The following is a 17,711-nucleotide window of genomic DNA, read 5'->3' as shown; positions in this document are numbered from 1 at the left end:
AGCGTTGATAACATTATGTCTACAAAAGTCTCAAAACACCGAAGCCGTAAATTATGGGTCATTGTTGGAGACCAATATAGCTGGGGCACCTTTTCTATAGCAAAGATAGTAGGTAAGGCCCAGACTGTGGTCTCAGAGGATGTTGTAGACATCCACAGTACAAGCGGGAAATTCAAAAGGGCATTAACAGACAACAATCGCACTGCTCCCTAGAAGGGGCTGGTGAAAATATACATGTACTCTTTGTTGTGGATGGTCAGGGTGTGGCCACGAGTTAAAACATTGTACTTGGCCAACTGATTACGTTCAATGGTGGCATCTATGCTTGGCCAGTACACGTGACATCATGCCATTGCTTTCACTGGGCACATTCTCCAGTGTGGAGGTATTGAAATATGCAGAGATGGCACGCTGGATGGAAAACCTTTCAGCATTCTGTGTCATCCGTGGCTTACAAAATGATTCCTTCTGTAACATTAACTCTGTGCCTGAGGGAAAAATAAGTGTGCCATTGTGTGTCCACATCTTTAGACAAATGTTCAGGTCAGCTGCACCGCAGACAACACCCTGTAAAGGAAGGGGCTCTGGTTTGTCTTTGCCAATATTTCGCCTGCTGTAAAGGGAAATTCATCAAGGGCGTGCCACTGGTCCGTGTCCAAGGCAAAACACAGTGTTTCATGTCTGCAAAATCAACATCAGGGCCACACAGTAAATGAGACAGGGCATTGGCATTAGAGTGCTGTGTGGTAGTTCGGTGTCATAAGTGTAGTTACTACGAAACAGTGCCCACCACTGCAGCCATTGTGCCGTTTTATCCAGAAGTTTTGTGTGAGTGCCAGACAATGGCAGAGGAGCTTGTGATCCATAATCAGATGAAACTTGATACTATAGTGGTAGACATTGAACTTCTGGACACGATAAATTTGCCCAACATCACTTTTTTGATCTATGAATAATTCTACTGTGCTGAGTTGCTAGATGTAAACACATCGGCAAATTTTTGTGACAGGACAGCATCTGTGGCCAGTGTCAACCATTTACCCAGCTGGAACATTGTCAAACAAGGGTCCAAGCTAAGGCACTTTTTAAGTTGTACGAACATCCATTGACATGCCTCTGACTATGACCACACAAACAGAACACTCTTTTTATGTAATTGGGTAAGCAAATGAGAAATGTGAAGAGGATTTGGAATGAACGTGTCATAATAATTGACTTTTTTCAGAAAAGACTCCAATTCTTTAAGATTCTTAGGCGCCGGTAAATTAATAATGGCAGTCACATGGTCTTGCATGGGTGTAAGCCATCTTTGCTTGATATGTGGCTCAAATACTTGACTCTCAGCTGAGAGGAATTACACATGGCGAGATGACAATGTAGGCCATTGGCTTACAGCTGCTCATACAACAGTTTTAAATTGCAATTGATGCTTCCACATGGCCCCCTTACTAACAAATCATCCAAATAATTGACACAATTAGGGATGTCCTGGATGAGCTGTTCTAGATACCTCTGAAAAATTACAGGGGCACTAGCGACCCCCAAATGGCAGTCTGTTGTAAGTGTACATGCCAATCACTAATAACTGTTTTGTAGGCTCATCAAAAGGTAACTGAAAATATGCATCAGTGAGATCAACTTTTGAAAAATAGTGACCTTCCACCAATTTAGCTAACAGTTCCTCTTGCATTGGGATTGGTTTCAAATTAACATTTGCTTGGGCATTAATGGTAGATTTAAAATCACCACAGATCCGAAGTGACCCATTAGGCTTTTGTACAATAACCATAGGCATTGCTCACTGACTAGACAAGACTGATAACACCTGATTTTGCAAATTGTCTATTTCTGACTTAACTTGTATGTGCATAGTGAACGATATTAGATGGGCTCTACAGAACTTAGGCACTACTTTATGCTTCAAAGAGATGTGTGCCTGTAAATTCACAGCACAACCTAAGGTAGGTGCAAACAACTGTTTGAAATTTTCACACAATGCACCCAGTTGATTTACCTGATCCTGAATTTGGAACCCAAAAAGTGCAAAAGGGTTGATACCAAAAATGTTAGTCATCTAAGAATTAAACCACAAGCAAGATTCTACATCTACATCCATACTCCGCAAGCCACCTAATGGTGTGTGGCAAGGTTAGTTGCCAAGCTACATTTTTGTACTTTGCTTGCTACAGCAGGATCAACTGGCCATTCTACATCATCACTCGGAGACATTGTGCAAGCAGCAGTGGGAAGCCAATGTGCCACTAAGTATCCCCATTAATTAGGGGCGCAGCCACACCAGTATCCAGCGGGAATTCCGCTGTCTCCCTGTCAACATCCAGTTGCAGCATGACACACTGTGATAGGCTATTTACAATTTGTACAGAAACAAGATGGCAGTTATAAGAGTTGGGGGGCATGAAAGGGAAGCAGCAGTTGGGAAGGGAGTGAGACAGGGTTGTAGCCTCTCCCCGATGTTATTCAATCTGTATATTGAGCAAGCAGTAAAGGAAACAAAAAAAATTCAGAGTAGGTATTAAAATCCATGGAGAAGAAATAAAAACTTTGAGGTTTGCCGATGACATTGTAATTCTGTCAGAGATAGCAGAGGACTTGGAAGAGCAGTTGAACTGAACGGACAGTGTCTTGAAAAGAGGATATAAGATGAACATCAACAAAAGCAAAACAAGGATAATGGAACGTAGTCGAATTAAGTCGGGTGATGCTGAGCGAATTAGATTAGGAAATGAGACACTTAAAGTAGTAAAGGAGTTTTGCTATTTGTGGAGCAAAATAACTGATGATGGTCAAAGTAGAGAAGATATAAAATGTAGACTGGCAATGGCAAGGAAAGCGTTTCTGAAGAAGATAAATTTGTTAACATCGAGTATAGATTTAAGTGTCAGGAAGTCGTTTCTGAAAGTATTTGTATGGAGTGTAGCCATGTATGGAAGTGAAACGGACAATATATAGTTTGGACAAGAAGAGAATAGAAGCTTTTGAAATGTGGTACTACAGAAGAAAGCTGAAGGTTAGATGGGTAGATCACATAACTAATGACGAGGTATTGAATAGAATTGGGGAGAAGAGGAGTTTGTGGCACAACTTGACAAGAAGAAGGGACTGGTTGGTAGGAGATGTTCTGAGGCATCAAGGGATCACAAATTTAGCATTGGAGAGCAGTGTGGAGAGTAAAAATCATAGAGGGAGACCAAGGGATGAATACACTAAGCAGTCAGAAGGATGTAGGTTGCAGCAAGTACTGGGAGGTGAAGAAGCTTGCACAGGATAGAGTAGCATGGAGAACTGCATCAAACCAGCCTCAGGACTGAATACCACAACAACCACCTTGAAATTTAATTAGTACATTTTAAGGTTACTTGCTGTTAACTGCTGGTCAAGAATTTCCAAATTTTGACACTTACAAAAGCCATGATATCATAATTGATCAGCAAATGTAAGTGTTAATAAATAGGTCTCTGTAAAATTAAAAATAACATAAGAAAATTTTCACATTTACTTTAATCAGCATTATATTTTTTCTTTAATGTTTATGATCACAGGAAGTAAGGGAAAACTTGCTAATTATCATCAACAACAAAGTCTTCCTTTACATAATTTTGTTGTTACATCACATCAGTAAATATGCTGACAACATTTAATACTCAAAAGCTAATTTTACTTCAGGTTTACTTCCATTAAAAATAAAGACAAATAGCCACATGTGAAACAACCAAATTATGAAAAATACATCAAATCTTATTGTGATTCTCCATAAACCTTTCATTCCAGTTCCAACAAGCCACACACACACACACACACACACACACACACACACAAATTATCCTCTCCTCTCTCAATAGTCCACCCCCTATTGACCTCTCAGTAGGCCCCAGCCAATCACTTTAGTTCATCATCCATTGCTGCCCTCCAGTGAGACAAACTGGACTCATCCGTGTAACATGCGTACACATTATGGCATTTCATGTTCCATCCTTGGACATGAGAGATGGGTAGATTGGAAGAGGTTAAAAAGAAGGACCAGGTCACTCAGACCCCATGATGAGAGCGATCCACCTGTATTTCAGATGCAACAGTGAGTCCAGAATGGGATATAAATGTTACGGAAAGGATAGATTACTACCCACGACATAGAGAGGTGTCAAGTTGCAGGCAGGCACAATGAAAAGACTACCAAACATTTAAACTTTTGAACAAAAAGTCCTTCTTCAGAAATAGAAAATGGAAGGTGACAGCAGAACACAGGAAAGAGGAGAAAGGGAAGGACAGATAGTGAGTAAAGTAATGTGTTAGTGAACAGTAATCAGGAAAGCAGCACTGGTTTGTGAGACGGAAGGAAAGCTGGTAGGCAAAATCAAACTGTGGAAAGTTCAGAATGGAATGACAGTAATATCATGAAAAGGATAGTTTGTGGCTCTCTGTCATTCAGTGTCTTCTCTGTGTGGTAAGTAGCAATATGTTCGTGTCATGATATTGTTTTAGTCAAGATGAAGGTAGACAAAAATGAAGGGACAGGGATCAGAGAGAGTAGGTCAGACACGGGGCATTTGTAAGCTCTGTGCCAGCTTCAGTCCACAGTTGATAGAAGAATAGAGTGAATATTAGAGACAGATTGGGGAAGAGAGGTGAATAGTGCAATTACAAATTATGGAAAAAAAAGAGTCATTATACAAGATGTTTATTTTGACTGAAGACATTGAAATATCTCAAAAGATACATATCAGATCAAAAAAAGTTATAATTCCATTTTGTTTGTCTCAGAAGGGGATAACCAATGATACCACACTTGACCCACCATCCCAGCCCGTGTGTGGGTGGCAGGGGGAAACCTTAAAATCTTCAATGAGAACCCCTGCATTTTATTGCAGATTAAGATCCTAAGGCGAAATCTACATATGTTTTGTGTGAAGAATTTTCTTCATTTCACCACATATGGTGTTGTAATGTGAGTAATATAAACGGGTACACAATTGTAATTTACAACATGCTACTCAATGACCCTTGAATACCCAGTGGCACATGGGACCCAACCTCCATTCTGTGATCGTAGGACAGGCCAATATCTCATAACTTCTAACTGGAAACTCTATTTGCAACATATATTTCTCTGGCATATTGAACAGGGAACTACTCGATTCGCCACTGTGGCCATGGCTTGAGGTGACCGCTACTCTTGATTTTCCAATTAGAGTAAGTGTTCAAATGTAGTACCACCCTCTTCAATACACTTAGTGATTCACTTTTCAAATGACCGTACACAGAATAGAAGCATACCTGCAGGAATGTCAGCACAGGCATTTCTGATGCAATCAATCTTCACGGCCTGTTGGTACTTGCTGGTATATCTTACCTTTTAAATATCACCACAGAAATAAATCCAGCAATATTAAATCTGGTGACCTAGTGGACAAATTAATAGGATCAGCTCTGCTGATCCACCCACCAGTGTAAACAGGGATTAATATTTCCCATGCATTAGTTGCGTAATGCGCTGGGCAACCATCATACTGAAACCACATGTCTTGTCGAACATCCAGGGCAACATCCTGTTCCAGAAATGTTTAATATTTGCATCGCTTCAATACGGTGTCAGTAATGTATGTACCAATGGGTGTGTTACCCATAATACCACACCATACGTTAACTGACCAAGGACATTGATGGACAACTTGCAATAACCAATGGATTTTGCCTTTAATCCAGTAAGCTTGTTATGCCAGTTAATGCTACCGTGGTTTGTGAGTGTAGACCAATCAGAAAATAAGACCTTGACAAAAAACGTAGGAGTCGCTTGCATTTGTTGATGTGCCTATTCACAGAACAATACCTGATTATGGAAATCGGCATCATGAAGTTCTTTATGTAGTGACACGTGGTATGGATGATATGATGATGCAGTATTGTGACAATACTACCTACAGACATACTAGGATAGTGGTGTAATTGCTGGATGTGTATCCATGGGTTGTGGTGCACTGCCACTAGTACAGCTATTTCATTACCTTCACCTGTAAACCATTGGCTTCATTTCTTTTTGCCAGTCTGTATGCTTCCATCAGACATCAAGTGTTCACAACCTAGTAAGAGAATAAACAAGAGTAAGCTTTCTCTGGAAAATGCTTGGCATTCAAGGCAACATCAGCCACAACATTTCTCCTACATTCTCTGTAAATCTTCTTCTGTCGTTGCAACGTTCATCATCCACTAGCACATCTGTTCTCCAAATGCTAGGTAGGTGTGCAGGCAATAAACAGTGTGCAAGTATTGTAATGTTCAGAGCCACTATCTGTTCTACATCTGCACAGTACATGAGCTCCAGTTGCAGTGCACTGCCTGTTATGATACGTTGTAGTTCACTAAAAGGCCATGGTGGCACGTCGAGTAGTCCATTGTTTGATATGTCAGATGAATACAACATTGTGAATGGGGTTTCCAATTAGAAGTTATGAAATACTGGCCTGTCCTACCCTTGCAGCCTGGAGGTGGGGTTCCACGTGCCGTCAGATATTCTAGTACCATTGAGTAGCATGTCATAAATTACAATTGTGTACCCATTTATATTCCTCCGATCACAGTGCCATCTGTGCTGAAATGAAGACAATGCTTTAGACTGAATGTTTGTAGATTTTTGTTGTTGAATAATAACCTGTAATAAAAATTGGGGGTTCCCATTGAAGTTTTCAAAGTTGCCACCCAGGCACTGGGTGTGGTGGCAGGTTGACTGTGGTATCATTGGATGGTCCGCTGTGAGACAAACAAATTGGAATTATAACTTTTTTGATGTATAGTTTTTGAGATATTTCAATGTCTCCAGTTAATTGGGCACTATATACATAAAATTCTAAGGAAAAAAGAGAGCTGGTGTGTGTTACTAGAGATTAAATCCAGGAGTGTGTCAGGATGCAATGACTTGTTGGAGGACAAGTTCCCACCTCCAGAGTTCAAGGAAACTAGTATCAGGTGGGTGAATTCAAATAGCCTATGTGACATAGTAAGCACACTTTAACTATTCAACTACATGTTTTATGTAATACTTCAAATAAATCATTTATGCTTCTTTACTCATAACACTGTTGGCTGTCTATATACTGGCAGTTTAACACTGTTGGCTGTCTATATACTGGCAAAGTCAAGATCTGTTTAATATAATCATTACTGTTAAGCAGAATCTATATCCCTGATCCCTAGCCAAAGATTCTGATATACTGTAGAACAAGGAGCTCATGAGAGATCTTTTTTTAATATCTGGGGATTTTCCTATCTGATGTCTGATGATGACAACTTGCTACGGGATTTTGCACCAGAGTGTAAAACTCTATTCTGGACCATAGCAAGAAATGCATACTATATATGGAAATGATTTTTACCTTTGGAAGTGTGGTTGTGAATTTCAGAGTTCATCCTAAATTAGGTCTTGTCATTAGCCAGAATACCATTGTTTTGGCGTGGCAGTGTAAGAATCCTTAGACCCATGAAGAGCTTTCTGGAAAATGTCCAGTTAACTTTACACAATATTCTTACTCCACAGCTTTTTAGAACATCTATCTTTTGGCCTTAGTCGCATTGCCCTAGAGGGTTACACTGTAGAACAATATTGAGTAAAAGTATGTACTGTATGCTAGCACTCCCATATGCAGCTCAACCCAGTGAGAGGTATTTCTTGGTCCAAAGCAGGCAGAACTGAGCTTTTTTGTTAATTTGCTCATGTGCTGGTTGCCACTCAGTTTACTCATATTATCCATCCAGATATCTAAAAACACCACACATGGAGTCTCATTCATTGTGTGCTTTTTGGCCTCTATTTCTTTTTCTTTATTTGGAGCTGGATGACATGAGTCTTTGAAAGATTATTGTTTGAAAGATTATTGTTGAAACTATACTTGTGCCATCAGCAAACATCAAAGTATTTGAAGAGTCCTCCAATGTCCCAGGTAAATTATTTACGTTGACCAAGAACAGGTGAAGCCAAGCATGAAACCTTGCAGCACACCATATTTAGTGTTTCCCCACTCTGAGTTTTGGCTTATTTGTGATGTCATTTATTAATGGGACTCTCTTTTTTCTGTTGTTAAGATAGAGGTCATTCATGTGAAGGAAATGTTTCTTGACAGTATTGTATTTGCACAAACATGGCGTAAAGACAATTTTCAAACCGACAAGGAAGATCAAAGAATGTCGTAGATCGGCAAAGGAGAAAAAGGACCCACTTGCAATGTTAGGAATATACCGTATACCAAGCACATGCGGAAAAGTTTATGTCAGAATGACTGGACAATCAGTCAACACCAGGATCAAAGAACATAAGTGACATTGCAGATTGGGGCAGGTGGAGAAATCGGCCGTGGCAGAGCATGCACTGAGTAAGACCAACCACATAATAAAATTCGCTGACATGGAAGTTCTGGCTGTAGAGAAGCACTATCACACGCGCTTGTTCAGAGAAGCTGTAGAAATACAAAAACACATGAACAGTTTCAACAAGAAAGAGGAAAGCCTTAAGGTAAATCGATCCTGGCTTCCCGCACTGCAGCGAATGACCATTACAGGTAGCAAAAGGAGAACCGCACCAGAAATGACTGCGGAGAAGCCCACGGACGTTGGTGCACCAGGTACATATAGTCTGCAGCCGCGAGCTCAGCTCCAGTTCACCGCCAGCAATGGTGGCTGAAGATTTGACAGTGCCAGCCACTCGTGCTGGCGAAACATCAGTAAAATCATTAGATGAACATCGGCCGAGGACCCCCAGGCAGAAGCCAATAGGCAGTTTGTCAACAAGTGGCCACGAAAGCCTTAACAATTTTGTATGTCTCCTTTAGTTCCCTTAATAGAATTTTATGGTGTACACAGTTAAAGACCTTGGACAAGATCACAGACAATGACAACAAAGTAATTTTTCTTGTTTAGTTCTACCATAACTGAGTTCATGAGATTACGTATTGCTTTCTCAGTAGAAAAGTTTTTAGGGAAGCCAAATTGAGTTGATATTAAAATGCCCGTTGTCAGAGAGGTGGTTTGGTATTATATTGCAAGATGCCTACACAAGAATTTTGTGGAGATGGAAGGAGGGAAATGAATCTATAATTAGAGGTCACTTCCTTATCTCCATCTTAATAAGTACTTCTGTCTAAGTACTTCCGTCTTTCAGGACTAGGTCACTGACTGCTTATGAAGATAACTCAAGGAGGACATCACTAATTTATCATAAGATTTTAATACTTGATTGAAATTGCATTAAAACCAGAAGAGTTACTGAAACTTCGGTAGCTCAGTTGGTGGAGCACTTGCCCGCGAAAGGCAAAGGTCCCGAGTTCGAGTCTCGGTCGGGCACACAGTTTTAATCTGCCAGGAAGTTTCATATCAGCGCACACTCCGCTGCAGAGTGAAAATCTCATTCTGGAAACATCCCCCAGGCTGTGGCTAAGCCATGTCTCCGCAATATCCTTTCTTTCAGGAATGCTAGTTCTGCAAGGTTCGCAGGAGATCTTCTGTAAAGTTTGGAAGGTAGGAGACGAGGTACTGGCAGAAGTAAAGCTGTGAGTACCAGGCGTGAGTCGTGCTTCGGTAGCTCAGTTGGTGGAGCACTTGCCCGCGAAAGGCAAAGGTCCAGAGTTTGAGTCTCGGTTGGGCACACAGTTTTAATCTGCCAGGAAGTTTCATATCAGCGCACACTCCGCTGCAGAGTGAAAATCTCATTCTAGAAGAGTTACTGCTTCTCAGTGACACCCCAATTTTCATGATATCTTTTAACAGAGGATTTGGTAAAACAAGTGTTTGATGATGGCTGTCTGTCTCAGTATGTCTAAGGTATCTGCTTTTGATGGTCCATTTTTGTCCTTATGTTTTCAGCTACTATTAGGGAGAATTCATTGACCAATTAATTGAATTAAATGTCATCTGTTTCTCTTGCTACTGTTGTCAGAGTGTTGAATGAATCATTTACTTTACCAAATTTGTTTCATATCTAATAGTGGTCCAAACTGTCTTTTCTTTGTTGTGGGCATTGTAAAGAATTTTTGATATTGCTTGGAGTGCCCCTTTAATTCTTGATTAGACATAGTCTTCTGCATTAAATAAAGCTCTCTTATTTCTGGCACAAGATACACTTATTCCAGACATTCCCCACACTTTCCCTAGGTTTCCACTGAACTGATTCCTGACCCATTGTAAGGGAAAACCAGTTTCATAATGTTGATAAAATATTTTTAGAAAATAAATAAATTTATTGTCTGTGGATTCAACAGTCGCAATTTTGTGAAATTATATACTTCCCTTCTTAGTTAGAACTGATTAATGGTAATGCTTTATTGCTGCTGTTGGACTGCCATAATCAGGAGAATTATTTCTTATGGGACACACATGTATTTCAGGAAAAGCAGTTTAATTTAGAAGTAAATTATCAGTTATTGAATGCTGTGAAAATTGGCAGTTGACCTTCAGTAACGAAAAGTGTGAGGTCATCCACGTGAGTGCTAAAAGGATTCCATTAAACTTCAGTTACATGATAAAAAAGTCAAATCTAAAGACCATAAATTCAACTAAATACCTAGGAATTACAATTACGAACAACTTTAATTGGAAGGAACACATAGAAAATGTTGCGGGGAAGGCTAACCAAAGACTGTTTTATTGGCAGGACACTTAGAAAATGTAACTGATGTACTAAGGAGACTGCCTACACTACACTTGTCCGACCTCTGCTAGACTACTGCTGCACAGTGTGGGATCCTTACCAGATAGCACTGACGGAGTACATCGAAAAATTTCAAAGAAGGGCAGCACATTTTGTATTATTGTGAAATATGGGAGAGAGTGTCACTGAAATGATACAGGATTTGTGCTGGACATCATTAAAAGAGGGCGTTTTTCATTGCAACAGAATCTTCTCACGAAATTCCAATCACCAACTTTCTCCTCCTAATGTGAAAATATTTTGTTGACACAAACCTACAAAGGGAGAAATGATCACCACGATAAAATAAGGGAAATCAGGGCTCATACGGAAAGATATACGTGTTCGTTCTTTCTGCACGCTACATGAGATTGGAATAATAGAGAAATATGAAGGTGGTTCGATGAACCCTCTGCCAGGCACTTAAATGTGATTTGCAGAGTATCGATGTAGATGTAGCCTCTACCCAGGGAGCTCTATATAACAATATGGGCATTGCCATCCCTTGACTACTCCCTAGGAGGATGATCTTTGGGTCTTTTAAGCCTCTGTCTACTACTAGGCCTTAACTTGCACTTTCCCCCTGTCTTGTCATGGTGTTCCTCAACTCCTTCAGGTGGCTGCACATACTTGTCATCATGCTACATTGAAGCTGTTGGATATTTCTAGACCAAAGCTAGCCTCCCTGAAATTTCTCTTAAGCCTCTTGCCTGATTTGGCAAGTTTGATCATACTCCACTTGTCTAGCCTATTGATTTTACTGCTGCCAGCTGCAGCTCTCTTTTGCCCTAAGTATGTCTGTGTTAGTACCGGATCAGCTTTGAGTTTTAAGTTCAGCTGTTCCTTGTCCTTGTTCTACTTACATAGGAATAATTAACACAGTTGGGATTGTTGTGATTTATTGCTTTTCAATTAGTGATTGACAGTTTTGGTATTGGAACATGTATTTTCATGAATACTAACATACTTAAAATGTCTTAAATTCATCCAATAAAGTGTCTCACATAATAGGAAAATTTTGTGTATCTGTTGCAGTTATCTTGCTCGGACTGAACTGATTCTCTAATGTACTGTCTAGCAAATGAAGTAATAAATCTGAGGAATCAAAACTGTGAACTTTTATGGTGTGTTGTGCATATGGTGTAAGGGAGTTTATGTAAATCAGTTTATTTCCTTGACAAATATACTTTACTTTACCTGTTCGTGATGAGTTACTTGTGTTGAACAAAATATATATTTCTCTGTCATGTCATTCTAATCTCCCCCTCTCTCATTTCCCTCATACATACACATGCAAATGTCTTCAAATCTTCCTTGTTGCATCTTTCCCTTTCTTTATTCGGTACATATCAATTGAAATAGAGCAATTTCTCTAACCAGTAAACCACTCATTTATGGACATGCAAACTGTTTAACATGGAGTCTGAACCATCATTGGATTTGACATTATACAAATACAAATTTTGCCATATTAAGTGCTTAAGGAGAACTCAGGGCACAATCAAGAAACGAATACAAAAGTGCTAATTTATGCGTCAAAAACTTACTCTAATCAGTGTAAGATCTTCCATCAATTTCAGTGTGTCTAGTATGGTACATGACTTCTTCTAACATTCTGATATCTGCCTGTCACATGAGTTCCCTGTTGCAGTGCACATTTTTTTTTTTTCGGCCAATTTTGTTTGAAAGAATGGAGGATTTGTTGTGGGACATTGTGGAATATTTCTACTTCAGCCCCTATAGTTTTACGAAGTTCTGGTATGTGGCAGTGCTATACGTATCCCTCAAAATGACGTCCATAATGTTCATTCCAAACAGAGAGCTGTCATTGAGTTTCTTTTGGCAGGGAACCTTACCATCACAGACATCATAGACACTTGCAGAATGTTTAGAGAGTCCTGGCAGTGAAAAAAAGCATGGTGAGTCATTGAGCGAGGCATCTGTCACCATTGTAACAATGTCAAGCAAACCTGTCTGATCTACCACGTGCTTGCCAGTCACACACAGCTGTGAGTCCTGCAATGTTGGAACGTGCACACACTCTCATTCGAGGTGATCAATGGATCACAATCACAGAAGACTAAAAAGAGCAATGAAGGACCATCTATTTGGAATGGCTTGCTTCTCATGAGACAGATCGTGACAATTTCTTCTCAGACGTCATCACCTGTGATGGCTTGTCTCTTCGGACTGGAAAAAAATAGAATGGCACCACCACCACTACTTCTTGTCCGAAGAAAAAGTTCAAAGCTGCATCCTCAGCTGGTAAGGTCATGGCAGTGGTCATCTGGGATTCTGAAGGGGTTATTGTGTTTAATGTTCTCCCTCACGGTGCAGCAGACAACTCTGAAGTGTATTGTACTACTATCAGGCAACTGACAAAATGACTTCAGCATGTTTACCACCATGACTATCCAAATGAACTTCTCCTTCTTCATGAAAACACAAGTCCTCACACAAGTCTATACACCCAAGAGGAGCTCACAAAACTTTATTTGACTGTTCTTCTTTATGCATCCTACAGCCCAAATCTTGCAACTTCCAGCTTCCAATTGTATGACCTAATGAAGGATGCTCTCCACGGGAAGCAGTACATGGGTGACTGGGAGATTATTGATGCAACAAGACAGTGGCTCTGATGTCAACTAGGAGAGTGGTACCATGTGGGCATACAGGCCACTGCATTGAACAGATGATTTTGAAAAAGGGTTTTGTACCCAGGAGAGTGGGCAATAATATGGTGCATTGGAATCCTGAATCCTGAATAAAACCAACCTGCTTTCACAACAACAACAAAAATTGTGTTACAATACTTATTGAATATCCCTTGTATTTTATGTACCATTAAGTGTCTATTAGTTGTCATGGAATATTGTGAAGGGCATTATTGGTGGCAGCTCTGCTGCAGCCTTTCAGGGATTCTCACACAATATTTATGGAATTATATATTTTTGCGAATAAATCAGTATAACTAAATCAGAGATACCATTCAGGACAATAGGCTTCACTGCAATAAGAAATGATTCCATGTTGATGGGCTATAATACACATCATGTATAGACCCTCATACTTCCTTGTCATGTTACAGCTGAAGCCTCAGATTTTTTATATGTACTGTCCATAAAGTATACAATAGTTTCCTTGAAACAATTTTTCTCAAAACACACACACAGCGACAGTCAGTAACAAAAATCATATCGGATATCACTCAATGATGATTCATGACAATGTGCTGTAGTAACTATGGGTCAACTAACTTGCAGATTCTTAAGGATGCACCCAACCTTATAACTATGTAGGAATGTGTGCCTAGTGATCCATTTAATTTCTCTGCCCTGTAAGAGACAGACAGATCAAAATTTACTGTTGCATAAAAAAGTAAATTAAAAAAAGAACAAGCCCAACAGTTCATCAGTACATGAATTTAAGGAAAAGCTACTGTATGTGCAGGGAGTGAGGCGTTGGTAGGGACAGTCGGAGGGCGGGCGGGGGGGAGGTCGTGCTTGTATGGTATGGGTGTGCACACACATATTGCATGAATGTGAGCAAACATGCACATGCCTATGCTCGCTTGGATGTGGGCATGCGTATGTCTGCATGAGAATGTGATCAGTCTCCATTTTCTGTATGTTGTTAACTCCTGCATTGTAAAATTTACTACTGTCAGATTGAAACTGATTCTTGCATTCTTTCTTTGCAGAGGAGCATGGTCAGGTGACATTTTTTCTTCCATGCAAGACGATGATGACATGTCAATAATTTTGAATGTGTACTTCAAACATCTTTCCCATGAGAAACCAGGTCAGTATATGTTGTGTAGTTATTATTACAGAAAATGTTCCTGACATTTTTTACTGAAAAAAGACTGTACTTAAAGAACTGGATAAGGCAAGGTATATTCACATAGTGCAGGTATCTCATCCAAGCAGTGCACTTCTAACAAAAACTGCTACATAGCGAGAAAAATAAGCTAAAATCAAAGTATCAAAATCTCTTCAACTGACCTTATAACAATTGTAAAGTCTTGTCTGTTCTGTTTTGGAGTATTGCTATGCAGTAATTCTTACCAACTAGGTCAGTGGAGGAGATCAAGAAAGTTGACAGAACAGCAGCTTGTTTTGTATTATCAAAAAACAAGGGCAGACAGTGTCATGGATATAATATGCAATACAGGGTGGCAACTGTAAGATCAAGGCATCTTTCATTGCAGTGAAATCTTACTATGAAATTTAAATCACTTACTTTTTCTCCGATATGCCAAAAATCTTTTTTATTTTAATTTTATTTTATTTTCATGGCAATGTAAAACCCTGGATGACAACATGATTTTTTAAGGAAACGAAGAATGAGGGGGAGAGTGAAAGATGGGCACTTGCCCAGATTTAGCAGTTTGTAAAAGTTGTATTTAATTATCAGAAAATGGTCACAAACTGTGTGAAGCCAGTTTTTGTCATTGCTGGGATGGGAAAACGGGTGTGCATTTCTCTCAGAAGTCATACATTCAGTGTCTTATTTTTGCAATCTGAATAGTCTCCACTTTCATTGTTGTGTTTAATATAAGATGTTCAGCATTATAATTGTTGTTTCGTGTGAACTCTGACTGAGTTTAAATAAAGTGTGTGTGTGTTTTTTTTTTTTTTTTTTAGATGCATTTGTAGTGACAAGGAGTGAACAAGATATGAATGATGCATTTAGTCGTCTAATGGAAAGCTTATACCTGGTGCTGAAGGCTGTTAATGGCCTAGAGAATCAGCTGAAGGATCACAGTGATGTAACACTTCGCAAGACTGAATGTTGATGCAAGACTGTTTTGGCAATACATCTCTTAATGCAAATTATTTATTATGTCTTAACTTATTCATCTTATTTGTGTGACATTTGCTGTAATTAAGTTTTAGCTTAAGTCCTAGTTCCAGTTCTTATTTATTATTTTTTGCAAATTGTTTTACACCAAAGAAATTGATATTGTCTAACACTGAAGTCACAAACGCTTTCTAATAATCGTAGTAGCAACTGAGTCGTATAGAGATTTGTCTAGGTTTCAACTGAAAGTAAAGATGTTGCAACAGTGCACGTGTTCTTGTTTCATTTTGCTTATATTCTTTCATGTATCCCTATGTGTCATAGTCATGATTTATCCCTTTATGTTGAGTATGTTCAGACAAAATAAGAAATAACTGATAGGTTTTAGAAGTCATCAGTCTGTTGGTTTGACCACTAACAACTATATTTTCTGTGTTAAAGAGAAATGTGAATTGCTTAACCTCTCAGAAGAGCCTTTGGTCATTCTGATTTGACATAACTGCAGCCAAGTGATGGAATATTATAAAAATTAAATTATGCAACACCTTGACCATTGTTCACAAAGCAACGGGAGGGGAGAGGGGGGCAGTCTAAATCAAATCAGTACATTAGACTGAATATTAGAGACACAGAGAGACTATGTTTTCATACCAATGTGTAAGGCCTACAGTGATTTATCCATGTTCAGAATGTGTACCTCTGAAAAAAATTAAAATATCGCCAGGAAGGACAATACATGGGATGTCATTCTTCATTTTCTCTCAGTATATGTGTTGATCAAACAGTCCACAGGTGTACTGCTGGTTCATAGTGCCCAACAGGCATAATATTTCAGCGATCAGGCATGCCATCATTGTCATGTGCACTGATGAATTTGGCTCCTCAGGCATGCAGCCGACTTAGATCCCCTCCCCCATGAACTGTTCCCTATGCAGTCTGAGCCCAAGGGTGTGAGTCAACGTCTGTGGTTGTGTAGGTACAGTTAATCTGTCCACTCTGGCCACAAGATCATTGTGTTTCTTGTATGTCGTCTTATATAGACACAGTGCTGTTTCCCAAGTCTTTCTGAGATTATAGCCACAATTCCAGTTGATGAGTTTGTCCCAGGAGCAAATTTCACTGTCCTTTATAACAAAGTTGTCCCAGTGCTTTTAAGTATGTGCTAAAATACTGGTACATTCATAGTCCATCACATGATTCTCATACAAAATGCACTCAGTGATCACCGGCTTGTTGGAGTACATCTGTTGAGTGTGCTGCTGGTGTTCTCAGCATCGATTTTCACTGGTGCACACTGGTTGTCCAATACATGTCTGGCCACATTGGCATGGAATCTGATATAACTAGGCCTTCTGCAAATTGAGGTCATTTTTGTCACCCTCTAATAATGCCTGTATTTTATTGGGTGGGCAAAGGGCAGTTTTCACTTGGTGCTTTTTCAGTGTTCATCAGATTTCTCCCAATAATACATCAGTGTATAGTACAAAGACAGTGGCTCTCTCTTCCTCTGTCCACAGGGCAGACACACTACATCTGAGGTGGTGCATGCCCTGTGTACTAGCGGTTTAATACTCCATTCCTCTGCACAGGGTGGTGGCAGTTCTCTATTTGCAAATACATGTCACTGCTCATTTTTTACTATAAACAAATGTAATAGACAGCCCACTCTTACTGATGTTCATGAATTTGTATATGGTGCACTTAGAGATAAAAGCCCTGACAACATCCAAATGGAAAATCTCTTGCTTTTTCCATTATGTGGATGACACTTTCATCATCTGGCCCCATTGTAGGGGAAAATCCTTGAATTCCTTGCATATCTGAGTTCCGTATGTCCCAACATCAAATTCACTATGGAGACAGAAGTAGAAAGAAGTCCACCATTCCTGGATATCATGTTCAAGATAAGCCATGCTGTGTACCAGAAGACACACTGACCTGCATTTGCTGCCACCACCTTGTACAGAGGGATGGGGGAACTAAAAAAAACATATTACACAGGGCACGCACCATCTCATCAGACATATTGTCTGTCCCAGGAACTGGAATGCCTCAGAACTGTGTTGCGAAGGAACAACTTCTCAGAATCCCAGATTAGGTGTGCTCTCTGTTTAACCACTACAAAGCAACCTGTGGAGACAAAGAAGTCAGGGAGAAAGAGGTGGCCACTGGCTGCATATCACACACTAGTGCCCTACTTGGACAAATCACACAAATACTG

At 39.7% G+C, this 17,711-nt stretch overlaps 1 protein-coding gene across 1 annotated transcript in view; it reads left to right on the top strand.

Moving 5' to 3' along the window:
• LOC126195200 (protein furry) overlaps nt 1-15,727 on the top strand; it is a 1,217,589-nt gene extending 1,201,862 nt beyond the window's left edge. The window contains exons 52-53 of the mRNA XM_049933718.1: nt 14,388-14,488; nt 15,334-15,727. Coding sequence (XP_049789675.1) covers nt 14,388-14,488; nt 15,334-15,485 — 253 coding nt within the window. The 3' untranslated portion in view covers nt 15,486-15,727. The remainder of the gene's footprint in view (nt 1-14,387; nt 14,489-15,333) is intronic.
• The last annotated feature ends 1,984 nt before the right edge of the window (nt 15,728-17,711 follow it).

Source organism: Schistocerca nitens, chromosome 1 (assembly GCF_023898315.1).
Source record: "Schistocerca nitens isolate TAMUIC-IGC-003100 chromosome 1, iqSchNite1.1, whole genome shotgun sequence".
NCBI lineage: Eukaryota > Metazoa > Arthropoda > Insecta > Orthoptera > Acrididae > Schistocerca > Schistocerca nitens.
This window is presented reverse-complemented; position numbering and strand designations above follow the sequence as displayed.